Below are 24,487 nucleotides of genomic sequence, written 5' to 3'. Positions count from 1 at the left end.
ACTGTTTTTAGAATATAACAATATAAAAGTAGTACTGCCTCAAGTTTAAGGATGTAGATTACTTACGCTTTTTAGAATTTTAGAGATAAACAGAGTGAAATTAAGTCTTCCAGAGTCAGAAAAATCTTTGGCTTAAAAAAAAATAATTAGAAGTTAAACATTCTCACGGGAGGATTTTAGACTCTTTGAAGTCAAAGATTTCTCCTTCCACTGGGTTAATATTGTATTTATATTTTATTTCTATCTCTATAGAGAGCTCACATAAAAACATGTTTAGCTTTTCTTCCCTTTCCAGGTTACATTTTATCTTGAGTAGATTTAAAACCAGATTAGCTGTAATAGGATTCCAGGATGTGGGCAGATGTCCTATTCACTGACGATCTGTCTTGCAATCAGCTCCCGCATTATTTCATTGGTACCACCATAGATTGGCTGAACTCGAGCATCCACATAAGCTCTGGATAAATTAGAAATGATTGAATTCATATAAATAAAGATATTAAAATTTTAAATTTCATTTTGCCAGGTAAATATTAACTAAAGTATTCACTTAATGGAATTCAAGCAGTAAAAGTTCTTCATAAATTATTTTTCCAGTATAGTATTCTTCCTAGATGAGTACATGTAAAAAAATCTAACAAGATATTTGTAATTTATCTAGCTTGGTTTTAGTTTGCTTAAATACACTACAAATTCAAAATAACATTTCAATCATATTTTGTCCAATTTAATTTCATAAAATTTACAATATAAATAGCATTCAAAACAGTCTGTTCAATTTAGGAATGCATGAAATTTCTTAATTTATCGTTATCTAATCTAAAATGTTTCCCCAGGAAGTTGAAATCCACTGGTTTAAGAAAAAAACAATAGAGAAACTTCTTATTTTTCAGTATCTCTTTAGATCTTACCACCAACAGGGTACAAATTGATGCTTTAGAAAGATAACAAGTGCCGGGCGTGGTGGCGCACGCTTGTAATCCCCCGCGCTTGGGAGGCAGAGACAGGAGGATCGCGCAGGTTCGAAGCCAGCCGCGCATGCTGGCTTAGGAGACCCTGTTTCCAAATAAAAGAGTATAAGAAATAGGTCTGGGAGTGTAGCCCGGAGGTAGAAGGGCTCCCAGGAACCCCAGTACCACCAAAAAAAAAAAAAAAGAAAGATAACAAGTAATTTTTTTTGGAAATTTGTGTCCTAGTGACACAAGGAATTAAAATACCAAGTAGCTCCGTCCACAGTGCCAAGCATGTATATACACACACCATCAGGAGTCCACGGGTTTTTTTTTATCTGGCACTGGAGATGAACCCAGGGGCATTCTACCTCTAAGCTACACTCCCAGCCCTATTCCTTATTCTCTATCTTGAAACAGGGCCTTATTACGTTGCTGAGGGTCTCACTACGTTGCTGAGACTGGCCACCAACTTGGATCCTGTCTCAGCCTCTCAAGATTACAAACCTGCGTCACCACACCTGGCTCACTTTTATTTTTTTAACATATTTTTAACAGTTTTATTGAGGTATAAGTGAAATAAACAATTTCATAAGTGCTGACATATGAACACTCATGACACCACCACCATACACAGAAACTTTGACAGCCATGATACCAACGACACCACTGTGCAGTTTTTTGTCTTTTTGTTTTACTTTTTCTAATCTGTTTAACCTCTCAGTTCTGAGATCAAGAAGATAAATACTGTTTTACAGGTAAAATAACTGAGATTCAAAGAAGTTAATATATTTACTAATTAATGGTGACCATTTAGTGGTCACAGAAAACTGGCAAGACAGGAATAAGAATGTAGATATCCTGTTTCTTTGGCAAGTATCTTTTTTGTTGTTATTATAATACTTTCATTGGCCCAAGCATCTGGGGCAAGTTACTGAGCTTTGGATTTCCTTAGCACACAAATTCAAAGGCGTATTTTTCCTCAAGTATAACATCTGTTTTAAAATTTATTTAAAGTTGTTTTTGAGACAAATGAACAGTGCCAACGCTCTAGGAACACAACCAAGTCTGGACTAATGCTTGGCACATTCATCAGGTTACCCTGCAAACAGGTAGGCAATCAGTAAATGTTCACTGCTGTGGGTTTTTTATTACTACTTTCTAAAGGAAATTTTAGACTCTTAGTACTTCCTTATTAACGTTCTAAGATCTAAAAATGTTTGTTTTCTAATATACCTTTTTCTGGACAGATTTTGTTGTTCTCTACAAAAGAACAAGCACCTGTATTTCAAGGACCTTCCTGGCATTTTGGCCCGCTTCAATAATCTTAGCTCTTTTAGACATTTTTGGACTGGGTTGGGCATTTTTTTTTTTTCCAACAGAGAAGTTGAAAACAGAGTTCCAACGGAGTCTGGAACAACAGAGACCAGGAAACCTTTCATAGGTTACTAATTAAATATAGTCATCAACTAAAATTAACAGAGAAAGGCAGCAGAAGAAATGTTTAACTACAGTGCAGTGAAGCTCTCCCTCTCAGGCTGTTCTTCCTAGCAAGGCAAAGAAGTCTGCAAAAGCCAAGTTTAAGGCTCACTTTTCATTGCATACAGTCTACTAACCAAGACTGAAATGAGCCACAAGCTGAAGAATAGTTATTAAAACAAGGACACAAAAAAGGAAAACACAAAAAAGGAAAACCTCTTTTCCCTGTAAAATCAAGACCCAGCAACATACATACATGTGTATATACATATACATCTATAAATATTAGCTTAAACTGAGGGACAAAGAAACACAAGTAAAGGGATTTTATTCTCTTATATTGAGGCCTGTACACTATATCAACATATTGCATAATGAATCTAATTGAATTTTTTAAATATTAGTTGATATTAAGATTCCCTATGTCTTCGGGCAGGAAAATAGCAGTCTAGATAAGGAGTTAAAGAATCTTTGAACTAATAAGTTGGCCAAAAAAGATAATTATTATTTCTTAAAGGAGATATAAATCTCTCAAACTAAAAGCAGAGATTTTAAATAAATCATCAAACTATAATTTTTCTTGCTGCTAATCTGAACAAATAAACTGTAAGAAAACAGAGACCATGGCTTATGTTACACTATAATCATCTTTTTTTTTTTTTGGCAGTACTGGGGATTGAAGCCATGGCCTCATACATGCTAGGTAAGAAGTCTATAACTGTACTAGATCCCCAGCCTTTTCATTTTATTTTGAGAGGGGGTCTCCTTAATTGCCCAGGCTGGCCTTGAATTTGTGATCCTCTAGCCTTAGCCTCCCAAGTAATTGGGATTACAGGCCCATGCCACTAAACATGGCTTACACACTCTAATCTGTTTTTTTCCCCAGTGTGGAACACTTCATGAATTTGCATGTCATCCTTGTGCAGAGGCCATGCTAATCCTCTCTGTATCATTCCAATTTTAGAATGTGTGCTCCGGAAACGAGCACACACACTCTAATTTTAACCTATGTAAATGGCTGACTCGCCTCCACCTGGTATGACTTTCTTAGAACCTGAACCAACTACATAAATACTAAACCACTCCATGCCCACATTCCCAGCAGCAGTAATAACAACACAGATAAGCAAAATCCATTATTGTTTGTTTTTTAAGCATCCTGAATATTTTTAATAAAATGGATGAATACTGTAAATAAAATATAAAAATGCACAGGAAAAATTCCACTGATAATTAAATTAGTGCTAGCACAACTCAAAGCTTCTGACTTCATGACTACACAATTTTTTAAATCTGCTTTTGATTGAGGCCCATTTGATGTAGTTCCAAAAATTTATACTGAGTTTCAAGTAAAATGATTGATTTAAAGAAGATTAGGTGTGGTGGCACACAGCTGTCACCTCAGTAACTGGGAGGCTAAGACAGGCTTGTGGCCAGCCTCAGAAATTTGGTAAGCTTTCAGAAACTTAGCAAGACCCTGTTACCAAATTTAAAAAAAAAAAAAAAAGCTGGGCATGGAGGCACACACTTGTAATCTCATACTTGGTAGGCTGAAACAGGAGGATCACAGGTTTGAAGCCAGCCTCAGCAACTTAGTGAGGCCCTCAGACCCTGTTTCAAAATAAAAAATTAAATACGGCTAGGGGTGTAGATTAGAGGTAGAATGCCTCTGGGTTTAATCCCCAGTGCCCTCCCTTCCCCAAATCCTAGTGATGAGTCAGTAAAATAAAGCTGTTTTCATGTTAATGAAAACACTTCATGATCAAATGAAGATTTCATACTTTCTTCTCTCCCAAGTTGATGTACAAAGTGCAGTAGAGAAAGTTTCTTTCATATACATAATTAAGAAGAGTATAATAGCTGGTCATGGTGCCACATGCTTATAATTCTAGGCTAGTTGAAGGCTGAGATAGGAAAACCTTAGGCTCAAGGCCAGTCTCAACAATTCAAAGAGGCTCTCAGCAACCTAGTACAACACTTTTTCCAAAATAATTAAATAAATAAAATGGGCTGCTAGTGTAGCTTGGAGGTAGAGAACTCCTGGTTTCAATCTATAGCAACACACACACCACACACACACACAAAGAGAAGAGTGTAATAGAACCACCTCACTTACTTTGCAATTGGGTACTCCCACATGTATCCCCAGCCTCCGTGGAGCTGTACACATGCATATGCCACACTGTTTTGTAAATCAGATGCCCTAGATGGTCAAAATAAAAAGCAAAAAAGGAATGTTTGAAATGGATTGCCATGAGGTGCTTTGTAATCCCAATACAAATCATTTATGATTTTAAAATGCACATGCTTATTCAAGCAATTCACACAGGCATATTAGGCAACCAGAAAAGATAATAAAAATTACAGAAGAAATAAATTTCATGATAATTTTCTCATAAAGAATACTTTCTATATCAATTTTGTTTCTGACTGGGTTCTTAAGGCTAGAAACAAAATGAAGAAAACTGGCTGCTAGATTTGGGCTAGTTTTGGCTTGAAAGAATACCATGACTTACACTAGGTCTAATTCATATAAGTTCTTTATATTATATATACTCTTTATGATCCAAATTATTAAGCAATCTAATTCTTATAGTCTTTAAAAACTCTTTTTTTACTCCAAAGATGTCACTTTCTATCTGATGATCATAATTATGAATTTCAAAAACTGAAGAAAATATTTTTTCAGGATTCTGACTTTTCAGAAGAAAAACTAGAGATAAAAGTGAAATAATATTGATATTTTTATTAAGTTGGTGTAAAGCCTAAGAGGGTAAACTATTGAACACACCATCATGTAGGAAATTTTAGAAAATTATTTGGAAATTATTATTCCTTAAGGGAGGGAGAGGAGGGAACAGAGGGGAAGGGAGAGAAAGAAGATGAGGAATTTGGGGAGAAATCTCTTCTGTTCTCATCACAATTTGTTCTGCAGTGTTGGGCTGGAACCCACGGCTTCAAGCATGCTAAGTGGCAGTAGCTACTAATGAGCATACCCAACAGCAATTGTAACTATCACTAAAATTCATCTGATAACTGATAGGATTTTACAAACCTTAACATAAAAAAGGTAAGTTAGATGGCCAGGTGTGGTGGTGCACACTTGTAATCCCAGCATTCGGAGGCTGAGACAGGAGGATTGTGGTTCATGAATAGCCTCAGCTACTTATGAGGCCCTCTGCAACTTAGTGAGACCCTGTTTCAAAATAAAGAATAAGAAATAGGGCTGGAGGTGTAGCTTGGAAGTCAAATGCCCCTGGGTTCCATCCCCAGACCCACAAAAAAAAAAAAAAAGTAAATTGATGTAGCCTGGAGGTAGAGTATCTCTGGGTTTAATTCCCAGTACAAGGAAGAAGGGAAGGAAAGAAGGGAAGGAAAGGAGGGAAGGAGGGAAGGAGGGAGGGAGGGAGGGGTAAATTCAGTAAAATGCTCACTATAATCAGTGATTTTAGAAAGATGTGATATAGGTACTTGTTCATGTTCAGGGAACAAAAGATATTCATTTCTGAGAATAAAATCATATGTTACCAATCCTCCCCTCCTGCACTGGGGATGAACCCAGAGGCAATTTACCAGCTCTATTTTACTTTTTATTTGGAAAAAGGGTGTCACTAATTTGCTGACAGCCTCGCTAAGTTGTTGAGGCTTTGAACCTGCACTCCTCCTATCTCCAACCTCCCAAGTACTGGGATTACAAGTATGTGCCACCATACTCGGCTTAGAGTTATGTAATGGAAGAATTTGGACTCCATTCCAAGACTTCTAAGTCCAAGCCTCACTCTTCTTCAGATAATTTGAAATTAACTAAATATTACTTGAATGAACTAACAAGTTATCCTACTTGAATTTTAATATTTTATTTTGCTTGCTCGCTCGCTCGCTTTATTTTTTATTTATTTATTATTATTTTGCAGTACTAGGGATGGAATCCAGGGGCATTCTACCTCCAAGCTATACCCCCAGCCTTATTTTTTATTCTTTATTTTGAAACAGGGTCTCACTGAGTTGCAAAGGGCATAAGTAGCCGAGGCTGGCTGCAAACCCCGATCCTCCTGTCTCCGCCTCCCAAATGTTGGGATTATAAGCATGCACCATCTAGGCCGGCTTTTGATATTTTATTTTTAATAGCAAGATACCTGAGTTAAATACAACTTAATTTTTAGCACATTATAAAGAGGCCTAATGGAACTTTTCAGCTTTTTTTCTTTTTTTTTTGCGGATCTGGGGATGGAACCCAGAGGCATTTGACCTCCGAGCTACACCCCCTGCCCAAGTTTTTATTCTTTATTTTGAAACCGGGTCTGAGTTGCAGAGCCTCACTAAGTAGCTGAGGCTGTCCGCGAACCGCGATCCTCTGGTCTCAGCCTCCCGAATGCTAGGGTTACATGTGTGCGCCACCACGCCCGGCTCATCTTTTCAGCATGTTTTAAAAAGTTGATTCCTATTGCTATTCTTCATATCTATAGCCTTCTTCTTTAATACCCTTAAGTCTGATTTTAATGTGGTAGAATTCTGTAGCGGCCTAAGCAAGCCCCACATTTTAATTACTGTAGCATGCATACCAATATTTCGCCATAGAAGCAGAGGCAGAGTCCAGGTGTTTTGTTTCATGTAGTTGTAGACAGTTGTCCACAAAAGCTCTGGTCACACATATGTGTGTTTTCAATTCTGCTAGCTTATGCTGCACTGTCTTGATTTAAAAAAAAAAAAGAAGAAAATGAGCATGGTAAAAGCATACATTTTCAATCAACATATCAAAAGTTAAATAATAAAATAATAGAAGACCCTTAGAGCAAAATAAAACTGGAATTGTTTTATCCTCCAAATAAACAAAAAATATGTATCAGCTTAAATTAAAAATCCAGTATATTTTAGTGCTAAGGAAACCATATGTAAATTATTTCTCATGTTATTTAATTATTCATTATTGTTTTTTTGATACTAGGGATTGAATCCAGGTCATTCTACCTCCAACCTACACACTCAGCCCTACTTTTTTGAAGCAGGGTCTTCTCTAAGTTGCAGGGATAGCACAAAGTAGTCGAGATTGGCTTTGAACCTGCAATCTTGTTTCAGCCTCCCAGGCACTAAGATTACAGGCAAAAGCCACCATGCCTGCCCAGCTTTGGCACCTGTTTTAGACCCTTGACTTTAATGTGTGAGCACCATCTTGTGGTATGATCTTGTAGGTACAGCTGCTGTAAACTCCCTCCAGAGACTAAATTCTTGAAGATTTATTCTCTACTAATGAAATTAAGTATACATATTTCCCTATTCTGCTTATCTTGAAGCCAAACAATAAAGTAACAATTTTTAGGGACAAGGGGTTCTATAGATTCATAAATATACATTAAAATATTTATATTAATAATTATGATATTAGTAATGGAATCAGAACACTCAAGAAAGCAGAGTTCAGTACCCAGTAACATCTTCTGTCCCTCCTTCTCCCTCCAACCCCTCTTAGGAGTGTGTCAGGCATAGCCTTTACCTTGAACCAAATGATCTGGAATTGTCATTGTTAATAAATGATGTCCCATCTCCGGCTGGCCACAACCAAAAATACTGTATACCAAAACCACTGTATTTCGACCATTCCCAATTGTTCCTGACTGTTCTCCCTTTAATCCAAAGTTTTACATAATTCTTGACTCTTGGTTCTTCCCATACCTTGAACTTTGAGTTTGCATCTGTTCTCTTTGGCACTAACTCTTGAACCTCCTTCAGGAAAATGGTTTAGACTTGAAATACAGGGGCAGCCTACTTCAGGTAGCCTCCAAAAGTACACCCTATTTTAGCTGACTTCTTAGGTCTGAGGCCTCACTGTAGTCAGCTGGTTCTAGCCTACTTATGAAAGTTTACATAGAAAAAGTTCTGATCATTCTGCTGTGGAATTTCTGAGACATTCACTGTAGCTAACAGAAGGCATGCACATGGAATTTAGTTATAAAAGTGAGACAAGGAAACTCAAATTAGAAGAAATTAAATACATCCCACCTCTATACTACCCTAAGTCCAAAGGCACAACTGAAGGTTTGTTTTTTTGGTTGGTTGTTTGGTTTTTTTTGGCACTGGTGATTGAACCCAAAGGCATTCTACCTCTGAGTTATACCCCTACCTCGATTTTATTTATTTTGAAACAGAGTCTAAGTTGTGCAGGGCCTCAATGAGTTGCTGAGGCTGGTTTTGAGCCTGGGACCATCCTGTCTCAGCCTCCTACACATGCCCAACCATGCCCGGCATGACTGAGTTCTTAAAGGAAGGTTACGGGGCTAGATTCTCAGAGGATATGAGGCCTGCCTTTACTCTGCTGGCTATAGCAGTTCTCAAACCACCAAATGAAATCTTCCATTGTCACTGGTGAAGGCAGTTTTGGCATTTTTCATTTCTGGAAAAATAAAAAAATAGGAACATAATCGTGAGCCAGGACCAGACAAGACCTGGGTCAGGTGGCTCTGAGGAACAGCTTCCTTGTAGATGAACCTATTGTGCTGATGAAAATCCACCTGAACTGGGCATGGTGGCACATGCCTATAACCCCGGTACTTGGGAGGCTGAGATAGGAGGATTGCAAGTTTGAGGCCAGCCTTAGCAACTTTCCAAGACTCTGCTTCAAAATAAAAAATAAAATAGGATTGAGAGTGTGGTTCAGAGGTAGAATGCCCCTGGGCTCAATATCCAGTACCACCAAGAAAAAAAGAAAAGAAGAAAAGAATATTCAACTGTCAGTCTTTTTGGTTTTACCTCACCATGTGCTAGAAACAGAGATGTAACATCTAATTATTCCAAAACCAAGCAATGGGAGGGAAGGCCGGCATCCCATAATGTCCATCTCTTTATCCTGGCGTCTAATTCTAAACATGCTATCCTACCTCACAATTTTCTTCCCCTTTTACTCCTTTCCTTACTTTTTGTCCCCATTTCTATTAATTATGTTTAATTAGGCCGAATCTCTACTCTTTCATCAACACAAGGTTCCCACTCCCTGCTCACATTCAAATTTACGCATAGAAAAGTCTAAAGATTGAGCAAGAAATGAAGAGTAGAGAAGTAATCTTTACGGAAAACAAAAGACTGAATAACCCATGAAAAACTCTGGAACTGAATTCTGAGCCCTCTCCTAGCTTGGTTCAATAACATCACCTGTGATAGTTGACTGGGAAAACAAAGGGGAATTTTGAGACAGAAGGATCACACAGGTTCAAATCCAGCCTCAGCTACTGAGTGAGGCTCTCAGCAACTTAGTAAGACCCTGTTTCCAAATAAAATATAAAATAGGTCTGGGAGTATAGCCCGGAGGTAGGAAGCCTCTGGGTTCCACCCCCAGTACCACAAAATAAATAAATAAATAAATAAATAAATAAATAAATAAATAAGTCTGAGAGTATAGCCCAGAAAAGCCCCTGGGTCCCACTCCCAGTACCACAAAAATAAATAAATAAATAAATAAATAAATAAATAAAACACTTGCATCAGCACATTCACTAAGGACCAGAGTTCTGAAAAAATTAATGCCTCTAAGTACATAACCTATGCTTTGCAGATACAGAGATTAAACATTTATGTATTCTTGGCACTGAATTAGGTATTACCAAATAGAACTGACCTTTGCTCTTCACTGTAGACACGACATCATGCTTTCTGAAGTCATTCTATAATGAACGGCAGCTAACAATTGCACCATACATTATTAGCCCAGTGCTTTTTGTAAATGATCAACATACTCATGGCCGTATCTTCAACAGTCATTAACTTATTCTAACAGGTAGTTCTGTAGCTGGCATTTTAAGAATATCTTAAGTTACTAATGGACTGTGTAGAATCTCTTTCAGAGTCCTAAATGACATAAATCTTTGAATTTTAGAATTGGAAGAGACCCTGGAGAAGAAGTCTAGCCCAGTAGTCATTTAAACAACACTATTACTTGTATGATCATATATTATGATTTAGATGTAAAAAATAACAAATTATGTTTACTAACTAACTTTATAGTTAATTTATCCAAGGTTTTAGAAACTAGATATTCTTTTCAGAGGGAGGCATGGATGGAACAAGTATATTTCCCCTCTCTTACTTCTCTCCCTAATAATTTGTGCCCTTAAAATCAACAGCACATACCACACAGGAGATGACTAAGAGCTCTCACTAGAAAAGATCATTCCATTTTTACTTCATTACCCACTGGGTGAAGGAAATAGGGAACTTGAAAAGGGCTATCACTTTAAACTTCTGGGCCTAAAAGCAGTACATAATTAAGACTGCAGGTTCCAGAATTAGGATAGCTGTAAAAATATTGGGCAAGTTATTTGACCTCTTTCTGACTCAACTTCTTTACCTATAAAATGAAGAAGGTGTGAAGGCAAAACTGGGACAATTCATTCAGCACAGTGTCTGGCACAGCCATTATTATTATTTCACATCTGAATTTTATTGTTATATTGTTTATTACAGGGAAAATCATGAGCTATGATATCTTCCTTATGGAATACAGGTTTTAAAAAATAAAATCCTATAATAATTGCTACTTCAATAGGGTAGCTCTTTATTCTAAAAAGAAATTTTGTGACATGTATTCATCAAATGGTCAAAAAGGCCTAACATGTTCAAAATTCAAGAATAAAGAGAAAGGAAAATGGATAATTATATGGTCATAAAATGACATTTGGCCATGTATACTGAAACATACAAATGGCTAGTTCAGTTGAATAACTAGGAGTACAGTGTACTCAGCTCTAGAGAGAGGCTTAGACATGAATTATTTATTCATCTCCTCTGCATATATTCCTACTTTGAAATAGGAAAATACTGTTTAAAAATCTTTATATAAAATAGATTAGAATAGCTTAGAAATCTCAGAACATTCCCACTCATTAGGGTATCAATAATGAATCTGTGGAAGCAGACTCCAACTGCCACCTACTGGAAATTCAATGAACTACCTCTGCAGGAAGGTAACCAATGACCCTTGGAGAAACAGGATTAAAACAGTTTCTAGCCCTTTTGCTACAGAAGTACAATAAACAAATACAATCACATATGTTTCGCTTAACAATGGGGATGCATTCTGAGAAGGCCACGAGGCAATTCCATCCTTGTGCAAACATCATAGGATGTGCTCACACATATCTAGATGGTACAGGTCAATGGCCTGACATGGCTTCATGATGCAATCAAGAGATGCAGTAAAACCAAGCTATGTTAGGCTGCTGCTGGCATAACATGGTATACTGTTTTACAGTAAATATTTTTTAAAAGTAGAAGGAATATACTCTAAAATAATAAAAAAGTATACTAAAATAAACATAAATGAGTACTATAGTTGTATATTATCAAATATCATATACTGTATATAATTGTATATATATTTTATGTGATTGATGGTTTGTTTACACTAGTATCTCCACAAACACACAAATAATATATTGAGCAACAAAGTTACAATGGCCACATCACTAGGTTATATATGCAGTTTTTGTTATGCAAAATAGTGTTATGCAACACATGGCTACTTTAAAAGAAATTTTTTTCCTTTGGGGAATATAGTATAGATCAAATTTCTAGTATCATCATGGTTAAATGTCCAATCACATTCCTTCTGCATCATTCAGGCCATCTGGGTAATAAAGTCGTGTGTATGTGTGTGTGTGTTTTGCTGGGGATCAAACTCAGAGCCTTGCACATGCTAGGCATGTGCTCTGCCATCAAGCTACACCCCAACCCTTTTTGTAAATTTTATTTTGAGGCAGGGTCTTGCTAATTTTCACAGGCTGGCTCACCTCAAACTCAAGAACTCAAGAACTTTCTGCCTCAAGTCTCCGGAGTATATGGTAGTATCTGTATAGGTGTATGCCACCACACCCAGCTGTAGCCATCTTTGTTTAATGGAATATGAAGTCTACAAAGTCTACAAACACAGGAAATATTTCCAAAGGGATAGAAATTATGTCTACTTGGTTCAAATTTTATAGTAACCAGAATAAGTATATAGGCCTTATTCTGTGGAGATGTGTGTGTGTGTGTGTGTGTGTGTGTGTGTGTGTGGTACTGGGGTTCCTGGAAACCCTTCTACCTCCAGGCTACACTCCCAGACCTATTTTACACTTTTTAAAATTTGGAAACAGGGTCTCTTAAGCCAGTGCAGCTGGCTTCGAACCTGCGCGATCCTCCTGTCTCTGCCTCCCAAGCGCGGGGATTAGAAGCATTAGCCACCACGCCCAGCTTATATGTTTTATTAAACCTTTTTTTATTGTGAAATTGGTGGAATGTGAATTTTAGAGGCAAATAATACTGATTTTACTTTGGGTATAGTTGAGAACATTGCAGAGTGATACCAGGTGGTACAACTTCCTTCATAATGCCAGGAGTCTTTAGTGTGTATTTCCAGAGACATATCAAATTACATTTGAATAAGACCTTAGAAGGGGATCAATAAATACATGCTCAGTGAAACATAAATAAATCATGTATGTCAGTATTTCTCAAGAAGCAAGTACTAGTACTGTGAGTAAGAAAATAAGTCACAAAACAAAGCTATCTCTGAATTACAGGATTCACAATACTGTCCTCCAAGACATTAAACATAAATTACACCTCCTGTCAATGTGAACCCCCCCATCCTTGACACCTCTGAATGACTACGGAAAGAGAGCAGTCATAAAGAATCACTGATATGTGCAAATCGGGTATCAACCAATAAACGGAATATACAGTACAGCTTCCTTGCTTCTAAGAGAAACCAGGAGAGTCGCACTGTGTTTTTAAGTTGTATTTTTCATTTACTGTGTGCCTTATTTTTATAGATTGGAACAACTGTATTAGGCTTGTCATTTTAACAAGATAGAATGTAATGACATTATTTTAGTACAGAAAAAAAGTTAACTTGATGACTATCAGGTAGCAAAGTTTCCAAAAAGACAGAAGGTCCAAGTAAAGAGCAAGAGTAAGAAACTGATAAAAAGAGCCTCAATAGCAACAGTTAACATTAATTAGGGATTTTTCTGCCAGGCAATAGTCTAAGCACTTTATAAGTATTATCCCGTTGAATCCTCACAGCATCCCTATGAGGTAGCTACGGATATTATTCGTAAATAAGAAAATGTTACTAATTGTGAATAAACTTTAAAAATCATAAATTTTAAGATTTTACAACTGCAAGATCCTACAATTTTATGCATTTTACACATCTTACAAACAGAAATGCGTTTCTGAGCAAGGACACAACCTGGTTTTACTGTGGAGATCTCAAGAGCCCGGCCAGGGCTCAAGGCACACTTGAGCACCATCGCAATAATGCTCATCTTGAAAGCGCCACCACGGGGCTCCACCTCCACCTTTCCCTTCACAACACTTTGAGCCAGAGTCATTTTTTTTTTTTTTGGGGGGGGTGGTGGTGGTACTGGGGTTCCTAGAAACCCTTCTACCTCCAGGCTACACTCCCAGACCTATTTTTATACTTTTTCATTTGGAAACAGGGTCTCTTAAGCCAGCACAGCTGACTTCAAACCTGCGCAATCCTCCTGTCTCCGCCTCCCAAGCGCGGGGATTACAAGCCAGCGCACCCAGTGAGCCAGAGTCATTCTACTTAAATATTTTACAGTACAATTCCAGATCAAGGTTTTTTGCAAGGCAGCGATTGATGACAAGGTTTGTGAACCATTTTTTCATTCAAGAAGAAACTAGACCTGTATTTCTAGTACTTGGGAGGTTGAAATGAGGATTACAGGTTTGCTGCTGGCCTCGGCAACTTAGAGAAACTCTATTTCAAAATTAAAATTAAGGACAGGTGTGGTGGCGCATGCTTGTAATTCCAGCATTTGGGGAAGCTGAGACAGGAGGATCGTGGTTCAAGGAGAACCTCATCTACTTAGTGAGGCCCTTTGCAATTCAGTGAGACCGTGTTTCAAAATAAAGAATAAAAATTAGGGCTATAGGTGTAGCTGGGAAGTAGAGTGCCCCTGGGTTCCAAACCCAGTACCACCAAAAAGAAAAATTAAAAATAGGGCCAGGTGTTGTGGCACATGCTTGTTATCCCAGTACTTAGGAGGTTGAGATGGGAGTATTGTAGGTTCAAAGTCAGCCTCAGCAAATTAGTGAGGCTGGTAGTAAGACCCTATTTCCAAATTAAAAATAAGATAGGAATGGGGTAGCAGCTTGGAGGTAGGATGTCCCTGGGGTTCAATCCCTAGAACTATAATAAAATATAAAAAATAAAATAATAAAATAAAAAAGGGCTGGAGTTGTAGCTTGGAGGAAGAATGCCCTGGATTCACTCCCCAGCACCAAAAAAGAAAAAAAAGAAAAAAGAAAAACCTGAGGGTCCAAAATTTGACTGGCATATTTGGTGACTGTGATCACTATACACTGAGTTCTTTTGCAAATACCTTAAACTTCCTGGCAAAACCCAACCTTAAATAAACACAATCATCTATTTAACTTCTCTGTGTTTGCCCAGGGACAGGGCAGTTAAGCTTTTCCAGTAAAGCTGGTTCACAAAAACACTGAAGATACCACTATAAATTCATGACTACTAACCTCACAGGGCTCTCCCACAGTTGATTATCCCCTCCAGATTCACAAGCTTCCCCTCACTAAATCCTTTCTTTAGGTATTAAAATGTGTTTCAGTATCTCAGTACCAACTGTAAGAAAAAAATTAACCCTACTATTTTGCTCTCAGGTCTCCTCCACTCTCCCTTCCTCTCCTCCATCACCATCTTCCTTCTCAACTATCATTCATGACCAAACTCAAGAAAGTGTTGCTTGCCATCATCATTTTTACTTTCTCATTTCCATTCCCCAGCCTCATCCTACTCTGGTAAGTCACCCCTCCTCCAGTCACTACCATGAATAGGTTAATAACCTCCCTATCACCACATCCAATGTGCACTCTTTGACCTTCGTCTACAAAGCCTTCGTTCCTGCTCCCTCTACTTGAAATCCTCTTTCCTCTTGGCTTCTGTGGCAACACTCTCTTGACTCATTTGTCCTTTCCAGTTTTGTTCTCAGTCATTTTTGCAGGCTCTTCCTTTCTTATTCCACCTTTGAATTGTATGGTTTTCCTCAGGCTTCAATTTTGGGAACTCTTCTTGTCTTATTTTTTATTCTATCTCTTAGGGATCTTGTCAAATAACATCTTATGTCAGAATGAATCCGAACTTATGCTTACCCTACACTCATTTCAGATAAGTAAACTGACCTCACTCAATGCAAAACCGTAATAAGAAGCTTACCTGGATGTGTGCAACTGTTTTTCCAAAAGCTTTCCGTTGTTTAACATAATTCCTGGTTTCTTCAAACATGAATTCACAGGCTGAAATTGCCAACTCAGCAATTAGCAACCTTTCCTATAACCCAAAAATTAAGCATTAAACAATATTCTAATTATACAAATGATTATCACAAAATTTCAATTATAATAAACCCTAAAAATAATTGTCATAAATTGAGAATGATTAATTTATTTAATCTTTTATTTTAAAAAACTCCCAAAGAGATCTGAGATTATTTAATGCATCCTCAAGAATAATTCTTTAAAGCAAATTCCTTACTTACATAAGGAATACCTTTATTATACATAAAAACTTACATGTAAAATAAATAAATATGTAATTTACTTAACTTCCTCTTCTTTACTCGTATGTCCTAAAGAAATTCCATAGTTGATTTTCTGTATTGATTTCTGTGCATAAAGCCTATTTGTGGAAATCAACACCTTAGAGTAAATAGGTTAAATTCTATCGATTAGTGAAAAAGTAGCCTCGGCTCACTCAAGTTCATCGTGCTGGTGATTTTCATATTCTATTTAAGTGCCAGTGTTCTTTGCTCTTTATCCCCATTTCAAATTTAGCCCCTACTCTGCAGTCGCCAGGCAAATGTAACACCTTCTGCTGGCATGTGAGGCTCATTGGTCACTAGGCAATCACATCCCAAAACACAGATGTGGAGACTGACTGTATAGGGCTAAAACTTTTTAGACCTTTTCCCTTTGATTCTCAGTTATTTAAAAACTGCCAAATGTTTTCAGTGACATTTCCTTATAAGAGCTAAATGTTCTTGACTTGTAGTTAAGGAGCTGAGATCATTTTAAGGCAGCACTGCAGAACTGAAATACCTGTTTTCCCTCTATAAAAGTTTTAATTGGATATATCTGATATCATTTATTTATCTAGCTTATAATATACTTTATTTTTCACAACTTTATGTGCAAATGATTGATCACATATTAAGCTTTGCATGCATCTTTTTATAAATGTATATTATTATTTTTTTTTGGCTCTTTGAACCTGGGATCGAACCTGGAGCACTGCACCTGCAAGGCAGGCGCTATGCCACTGAGCTACATCCCAGCCCCTATAATTGCATACTATTCTATTCCAGCCTATTATCTAATAAGAACATGGAATTTGTAGACATTACTGACCTGTGGAAGCTCTTGCATGAGGTAATAGAAGCCTTTATTCTCCTCTCCAAGTAAGGCACTAGCTGGCAATCGGACATCTTCAAAGAATAATTCTGCGGTATCCTAAGAGACCATATAATTAAGTAGAGGATGAGCTCATTTAAGTTCCCAATATCCCAATGAGGTGACTTTTATTATTTCTATTCAAGAAAAGCAAACAAAAAATGCCATGTGTTGTAGTAGTTAGTGAACACAAATAGTAAGTAGTAATCCAAGGATTCAAATCTGGGTTCATGTGATTCCAAAACCTGTGGCTTTCCCAATACAATACAATGTAATTCAAGCTTTAATACTGTCCAGTTTTCCAGGCATTGGGAAGGATTTCTAATATGTATTTAAGTGAAACATATTTTTGTTTAATGTACAGAAAAAAGGTTTTTTTCTTCCTTCATGATTTTCTTCACTGAATTTCATATGTATGTGGCATATTAAATCATGCAGCTAATCTTTCCTTTCTTTTTCTCTTTATGGTACTGGTGATTGAACCCAGGACTTCATGCATGCTAAGCAAGTCCTCTACTACTGAGCTAGTAACCAGCCCCAATCCCATTTTTTGAGGTGGGGTATTGCCAAGTTGCCCAGGCTGTCATTCAACTTGCAATCCTCCAGTCTTGTCCTCCCAAGTAGCTGGGATTCTGAGTGTAACACCATGCCTAGCTATTTTTCCATATCTAAAGCAAATATTCAAAATAACCTGATTCAGAGATACAGTGGCATTACTGAGAATAAATCTCCACTATTATTTCAGAAAAATCTATTTTAGGAATTCAAGATAAAAATTTTAATTGTACCATATGTAATTCTCTATATATCTTCTTTTTGATTAGCAATAAATTTGATTATTACCTGAATATGATTTATATTATGACTCACCTGGGCTTTCAATCCCATCTTATGTAGCTTCCGTCCTTTGATAAATCCTTTCATCCCATCTTCTACTAGAAAAAGGCTAATGCCATGGGCAGGGGAGCGAGCTTCACGATTCGTGACCGCGACGACAATCACAACATTGCTTAGCCACCCATTAGTGATGAACACCTGTGAAACCCCAAGCACACTGTGATGCTCTGCCATACTGAGGGCCATGTCCAAGTAATGATGGGGGAGAGTATAAGACAGGCAAAATATGTTTTATACTCTTTCTGTAGCCTACCCAAGTACATGCAGTATTTATTGTTCATACATGATGTTATTAAAGAGCAGAAGAGCCAGGCATGGTGGCAGACGCTTGTAATCCCCACGCTTGGGAGGTGGAGACAGGAGGATTACGCAGGTTTGAAGCCAGCCGTGCTGGCTTAAGAGACCCTGTTTCCAAATAAAAAGTATAAAAATAGTCCTGGAAGTGTAGCCCTGAGGTAGAAGGGTTTCCAGGAACCCCAGTACCACCAAAAAAAAAAAAAAAAAAAAAAAAAAAGCGCAGAATAAAAATCACCTAATGCTTCAAAAAATGAAGCATATACATTTTTCTACAATAAATGCTAATAGTAATAGTAATAAGTGGAGATTATGTTTTCAAAAATAAAACTAAATTTTCTATTTAAATGGTAAAATAAATTTTAAAGGAAAGCTACAGATAACAAAAAGGAATCTGCTCTAAGTGGCACTATACTACTAAAGTGCTTGTGTCTTCGCATTTATCACGTCTGGAAAAAGCTTGGTTTTTATTTTATTTTTTAATAGATTGCCTACTTCTTTTTTTTTCCTTTTTGTACTGGGGATGGAACCCAGAGGCATTTTACCTCCAAGTTATACCCCTAACCCAATTTTATTTCTTATTTTTGAAACAGGGTCTCATTAAGTTGAAGAGGGCCTAAGTTGCCAAGGCTGACTTCGAACCTGTGATCGTCTTGTCTCAGCTTCCCAGGAACTGGGAGTATAAGTGTGTGCCATTATGCCCAGCTATGTAGATTACCTATTTCTTTCAAAATGACCTAAATAAGAAAGACTATGATAGAAGCAAAAAAGTAATTACATAGTAGGGATTATCAGATGATATTGATTCAGAAAATAAAATATGCCCAGAGTGATTATTAAGAATTATCTCCTCATTCTGCATCTTTCCTGAGTCATCTCACTCATCTTCATGGCTTTTGTCATCCTCTCTATGCTGATGACTCCAGATATTTATCTAAGCCACATTTCTTGACTTGATCTCTACCTGTACAGCGACGTGCTTCTGGGAAGCTCACCTGATGCCTTCACATGCCTATTCCTCTCCAATCTTGAGTGTTGACTTATTTCCTGACCTTGATGAATCCTTGATGAATGTTTCAATAAAACAGCTACCATTCTGCTCACTCAATTCAGCATCCAGTTCTTTCTGATCAATTTTAATGCTTTTAGAATATATTCACTTTCTTTTCCTTCTATTGCCACTACTTTTTTCCCTAGCCTTCATTATTTTGCATTCCTACAATGGATCTCTCTGCAGCTATATTATCCATCATGATACCAAAAGTGTCTTTCTAAAAAGTAATCTGATTCTATCGCCCTCACACACAAAGATCTTTGAATAGCTCCTAACAGGCTTTAGGATAAATCCTAAACTGTTAGCAAGGCATATACAACTCATCACAAACAGATACTATATCCTCCTTTGTCCCCACTCCCAGTCCAGGTCAGCTGATTACGTGTTGTTCCATAAATTCCAAAGTCTTTCTGACCTATCGTTCTTTGAAAGTCTTGTTTCTTCTATATGGGAAACCTTCCCTACTCTGCTAGGATGAAGCCTGCTCATCTTAGACTAGGTGCAGGTATCTACCTTCTCCGGGTTGGGTTTAGTACTCCCAAAGTACCATCAATTTATCATCATCTTAGCATTTAGCATCTATATTAGTATTTAAATGATCTGCTTTTTTTTTTTTTGCAGTACTGGGGATGGAACTCAGAGGCATTCTACCTCTGAGCTACACCCCCAGCCCTAGTTTTTATTCTTTATTTGGAAACAGGGTCTCACTGAATTGCAGAGGGCAGTAGCTGAGGCTGTCCACGAACAACAATCCTCCTGTCTTAGCCTCCCAAATGCTGGGATTACAAGCATGAGCCACCACGCCTGGCTCAAATGATCTGCTTTTATTTCTCTCCCTTTCAAATAGTAGAAGTATTAAATGGTGATGGTTACTCTCATAACCTGACATACATGCCTTTAAAAAAGATCTGTGCTCTAAAATGTAGTGCTAATACCTATAAATAATGAGAAATGGGCAAATGATGGTGCTCTCTACAAGACAGTAAGTGAAAGCAGAGTTGGTGTGGGTACTGGTAACATAATACTAGATGCTCAGGCTTCCTATCCAGGAGGGCTCCTCATCATTTCCTATTCACCTATCTATTCTCAGTGCTTAGGATAGTTTTTGACATATAAAAGGTATTCAAAGTTAATATATATATATATATATATATATATATATATTTTTTTTTTTTTTTTTTTGGTGGTACTGGGATTCCTGGAAGCCCTTCTAGCTTTGGGCTACACTCTCAGACCTATTTTTACATTTTTATTTGGAAACAGGGTCTCCTAAGCCAGCGCACACGGCTGGCTTCGAACCTGCGCGATCCTCCTGTCTCTGCCTCCCAAGCGCGGGGATTTTACAAGCGCGCGCCACCACGCCCGGCCTGTCTTAATATATTTTGAGAAATATATTCTTAAAACAAATTTATGTCATTTGTAGGAAAATGAATGGAATTTGAGAGCACTGTTAGAATAAGCCAGACTCAGAAACTCAAGGGTCATATGTTTTCTCATATGTGGAAGCTAGAGACAAAAAAGAACAGAAGCAGGGGTGGATGACATGAAAATAGAAGGGAAATCAGGAGAGTCGAGAAAGGGAACTTAGGGAGAGGGAGGAGAGAGGAAAAGGAGAGCTACTGGAGGATGAAATTCACCAATTATTATGTGGGCAAATGAATACATCACCATGAATTTTACTATTATGTATAACTAAAATGTACCAATAAAAATTTTTAAGTTATATATTAATTGTCTCCAAATCACTTAAACAATTCCTACATGCATCCTTAGATCTATTAGAATAGATAATGTGTAGTATATGAACATCAATACTCATGGCATGCTTCTAAAGAGAAGAGCAAAGACCCCCATACACACCTTGCTTCCGTTGAGAATCCAATCACTTCCATCCTTTTTGGCATTTGTTCTAACTCCCTGCAAGTCACTGTAATTAAAAGGAAAGATAAAAAAATTCATCAATTGCTAAAAGTCAAATTATATAAATGCTATCATATAAGTATATGTAATGAGATCATTCAAACTGATACATCATTATAAAAATCCCAATAATAGTAATGTTCACGCAGTTGCACTAGAAAACTATGTCTGATATATTTTAAAGTTCTAGCCAGCTTGCGCGGCCGGGCTCAGCGGACACCAGGACTCCAAGATGGCGTCAGTCATACCACTGAAAGAGAAGAAATTCATGGATGTCAAACTAGCGAAGCTGCCAAGCTGGATACTGATGTGAGATTTCACCCCTTCAGGCATTACTGGAGCATTTCAGTGAGGTTACCACTGGTACTACAACAAGTACGTCAATGTGAAGAAAGGGAGCATCGCCGGGCTTACCATGTTACCATGGTGCTGGTGGCTTATGTGCTTTTCAGCTATTGCCTGTCTTACAAGGAACTCAAGCATGAGTAGCACTGCAAGTACCACTGAAGAGGGGCCACCCTGGAGGGCACACTCTACTGCTGATTGTGACCACTTTGCCCAGTTCCCTTCCATGTGTGAAAACCTCAAATTATGGCAGAATCCTTTTCTATCCTGAGAATGAACACCCAATAAAAAGTGACTGGTTAAAAAAAATAATAATAAAGTCCTAGCCAGGCACAGTGGTGCACACTTAATAATCCCAGTACTTGGGTACTAACAAAAGAGGATCACAGGTTCACAGACAGCCTTAGAAACTTAGTGAGATCCTGTTTTAAGATAAAAGAATAAAATATGGTTGAGAGTATAGCTCAGAGGCAGATGCCCCTGGGTTCTATGCCCAGTACCCCAAAAGTAGAGATATAAATAAAGTCCTTACCTACATAAGCAAATTATTAAGATTAAAGAAATTGGGCCTGGGGATGTGGCTCAGTGGTAGGGCCCTAGGCCCAAGGCCCTAGATTCAATTCCCAGTACAAGAAAAAAGAAAAAAGAAAAAGGAAAAAAAAAAAGGAAAGATTAAACGAATTAGACATATTTGAGTACACAGATGCCCAAATAACATTTAAGACCCTCAAATTGGGCTAAGATGACATTTCAAGGCTCACCATATTCTTGAAATTATATGTCACCATGTACTCTCTATACCTACTCTTATAGACCTTGGTTCCTTCTCTTACCTCTATTCATCAAAAGTTAACGTTCTTTAAAAGGCTATGTCTCAAGGAATGGGAAGGAACCTACCATATGATCCAGCCATACCACTTCTGGGTATCTACCCAAAAGAATAAAAACCAAGCTAACAAAGTAATGCACGCATATCTATGTTCAGAGCTGCATAATTCATAAGTACCAAACTACAGAACCAGCCAAGATGTCCATTAACAGATGAATGGATTATAAAACTATGGGATATGCACACAATGGAATCTTACTCAGCCACAAAGAACAAAATTATGTCATTTGCAGGAAAATGGATGGAATTGGAGAACATTATGCTAAGTGAGATTAGTCAGTCACACAAAGTAAAAAATCAGATGTTTTCCCTAATATGCAGAAGCTAGGGAGATAAAGGATCATAGGAGGAACTCAAGACAGTGAGCAAATAAGGCAATCTAATTGAGGGGGATGGAAGGGAGGAAGAGAGAAATTCCCTGATGTACAAGATGTAATTCATAAACATAACAAAGCCAATCACTGAGCCAAGCATGAGAAGGAGGAAGAGGGAGGGAATGGAGTGGGAATTGGGGAAGGGCTAAATGAGTGATGTGTGCATGTTTGCCTCTACCATCTTGTAGCCCATTAAGATGTATGGCTACAATGCACCAACTAAAAAAAAAAAAAAAAGGAAGAAAAAGGCTATGTCTCACCAAGCATGGTGGTGCATATCTGTAATCCAAGCAATGCCGAAGGCTGAAGCAGGAGGATCACAAGTTTGAGGCCAGTGTGGGCAACTCAATAAGGCCCTGTCTCAAAATTTTAAAAAGGAGCCAGGAGTGATGGTACATGCTTGTAATCCCAACATTTGGGAGGCAGAGACAGGAAGGATCGCAGTTTGTGGACAGCCTCAACTACTACTTAGTGAGGTCCTTTGCAACTCAGTGAGATCCGTTTCAAAATAAAGAAAAAAAATAGGACTGGGGTTGTTGCTCAGAGGTAGAATGTTCCTGGGTTCCATCCCCAATACTTCAAAAAATTAAAAAACAAAATTTTTTTTTTTTTTGCAGTACCAGGGATGGAACCCGGGGCATTCTACCTCCAAATGACACCCCCAGCCCTATTTTTTTAGTCCTTTTTTATTTTTGAAACAGGGTCTCACTGAATTGCTAAGAGTCTTGCTAAGTAGTTGAGGCTGTCCACAAACCACGATCCTCCAATCTCCGCCTCCTGAATGCTGGGATTACAAGCGTGAGCCACCACACCCAGCAAAAGAAAAAAAAATTTTTTAAAAAAGGTCTGGTTTGGTGGTGCATGCCTATAATGCCAGTACTTAAGAGGCTGAGACAGGAGGATCATAGGTTAAAGGACAACTTCTGCAACACACGATATTCTCAGCAACCTACCAAAACACTCTTTCAAATAAAAAAATAAATTTTAAAAAAGCTGAGGGTATAGCTCAGAGGTACATGCCCCTGAGTTCAATCCCCAGTAACCCCACATCACACACACACACACACACACGCGCGCGCTCTGAATATGTACTGCTCAGTGATAGAGTGCTTAGCTAGCATGCATGAGACTCTGGGTTCAATTCCCAGGACTGCCGCCCAAAAAAGATTCTATAAAATGCTATTTCTTCTAACCTGCAAATCTGCTCTAAAAGTAGAATATTCTTATAAGTATAAATAAGTGTGAACTATAAGATATAGAGGAACAGACAAAGGTTAAACTTCTCACTCGCTTCACAGTTTAGAGTGGGAACACCAGATAACTGCCCTGCAACACCAGGAATTTCTTAGAGAAGAAAGGCAGTGTGAACTTAACTAAAGTGGAGGCTGCACTGCCTGCAAGCTGGTAGCTGGAAAGAGCTACAAGTTTGCAACTTAAGAGTTGAGCCCAGAGCTGCATAAATGACAGTAAGTTAGATCCAGGCATGGTGGGAACACAGGAGATCTGAGAAATATTGCCCAAACATTGTTATGACCAGAGTCTACCTAATGACCTGGGATTCACCCATCAGAATGTGTTACAAACACAGAGACAATGCCTCCCAAGTGGTCTGAGTTGGAGACAGGAAGAGACTGCAGAGGAAAGCATAGCTTATGATTCTCTGAATCCGGCTATCCCCAATTCCAGCCAAGGTGAGCCAGAAAACTGAACAGGCTGGTATGTTTACACTTGGGGGCAGAGTCTTGGAGGGCTCTTTACACGGGGCAGGGGAGTGAGCACAGATCCACAGTGACCCCTCTATCTGGTTGCCCCACACTGTGAGTAG

The 24,487-nt window shown here is 38.0% G+C and overlaps 1 protein-coding gene and 1 pseudogene across 2 annotated transcripts in view; one reads left to right on the top strand and one right to left on the bottom strand.

Annotated features, from left to right (window-relative positions):
• Nucleotides 1-366: 366 nt before the first annotated feature.
• ACADL (acyl-CoA dehydrogenase long chain) overlaps nt 367-24,487 on the bottom strand; it is a gene marked incomplete at both ends in the record, with an annotated part of 48,143 nt that continues 24,022 nt past the window's right edge. Inside the window, 7 exons of the mRNA XM_080689334.1 lie at nt 367-457; nt 4,546-4,632; nt 6,992-7,119; nt 15,658-15,771; nt 16,848-16,949; nt 17,760-17,924; nt 20,995-21,061. Of these exons, the coding sequence (XP_080545460.1) occupies nt 367-457; nt 4,546-4,632; nt 6,992-7,119; nt 15,658-15,771; nt 16,848-16,949; nt 17,760-17,924; nt 20,995-21,061 (754 nt within the window). The remainder of the gene's footprint in view (nt 458-4,545; nt 4,633-6,991; nt 7,120-15,657; nt 15,772-16,847; nt 16,950-17,759; nt 17,925-20,994; nt 21,062-24,487) is intronic.
• LOC308258377 (ATP synthase subunit f, mitochondrial-like) lies at nt 21,287-21,543 on the top strand (annotated as a pseudogene). The gene has a single exon. The product of its transcript is annotated as an ATP synthase subunit f, mitochondrial-like (transcript).

The sequence above is a fragment of the Muscardinus avellanarius genome, assembly GCF_963383645.1.
Source record: "Muscardinus avellanarius genome assembly, chromosome: 2".
Classification (NCBI taxonomy): domain Eukaryota; kingdom Metazoa; phylum Chordata; class Mammalia; order Rodentia; family Gliridae; genus Muscardinus; species Muscardinus avellanarius.
Note: the sequence above shows the minus strand (reverse complement) of the source record. Positions and strands in the feature narration are given on the sequence as shown.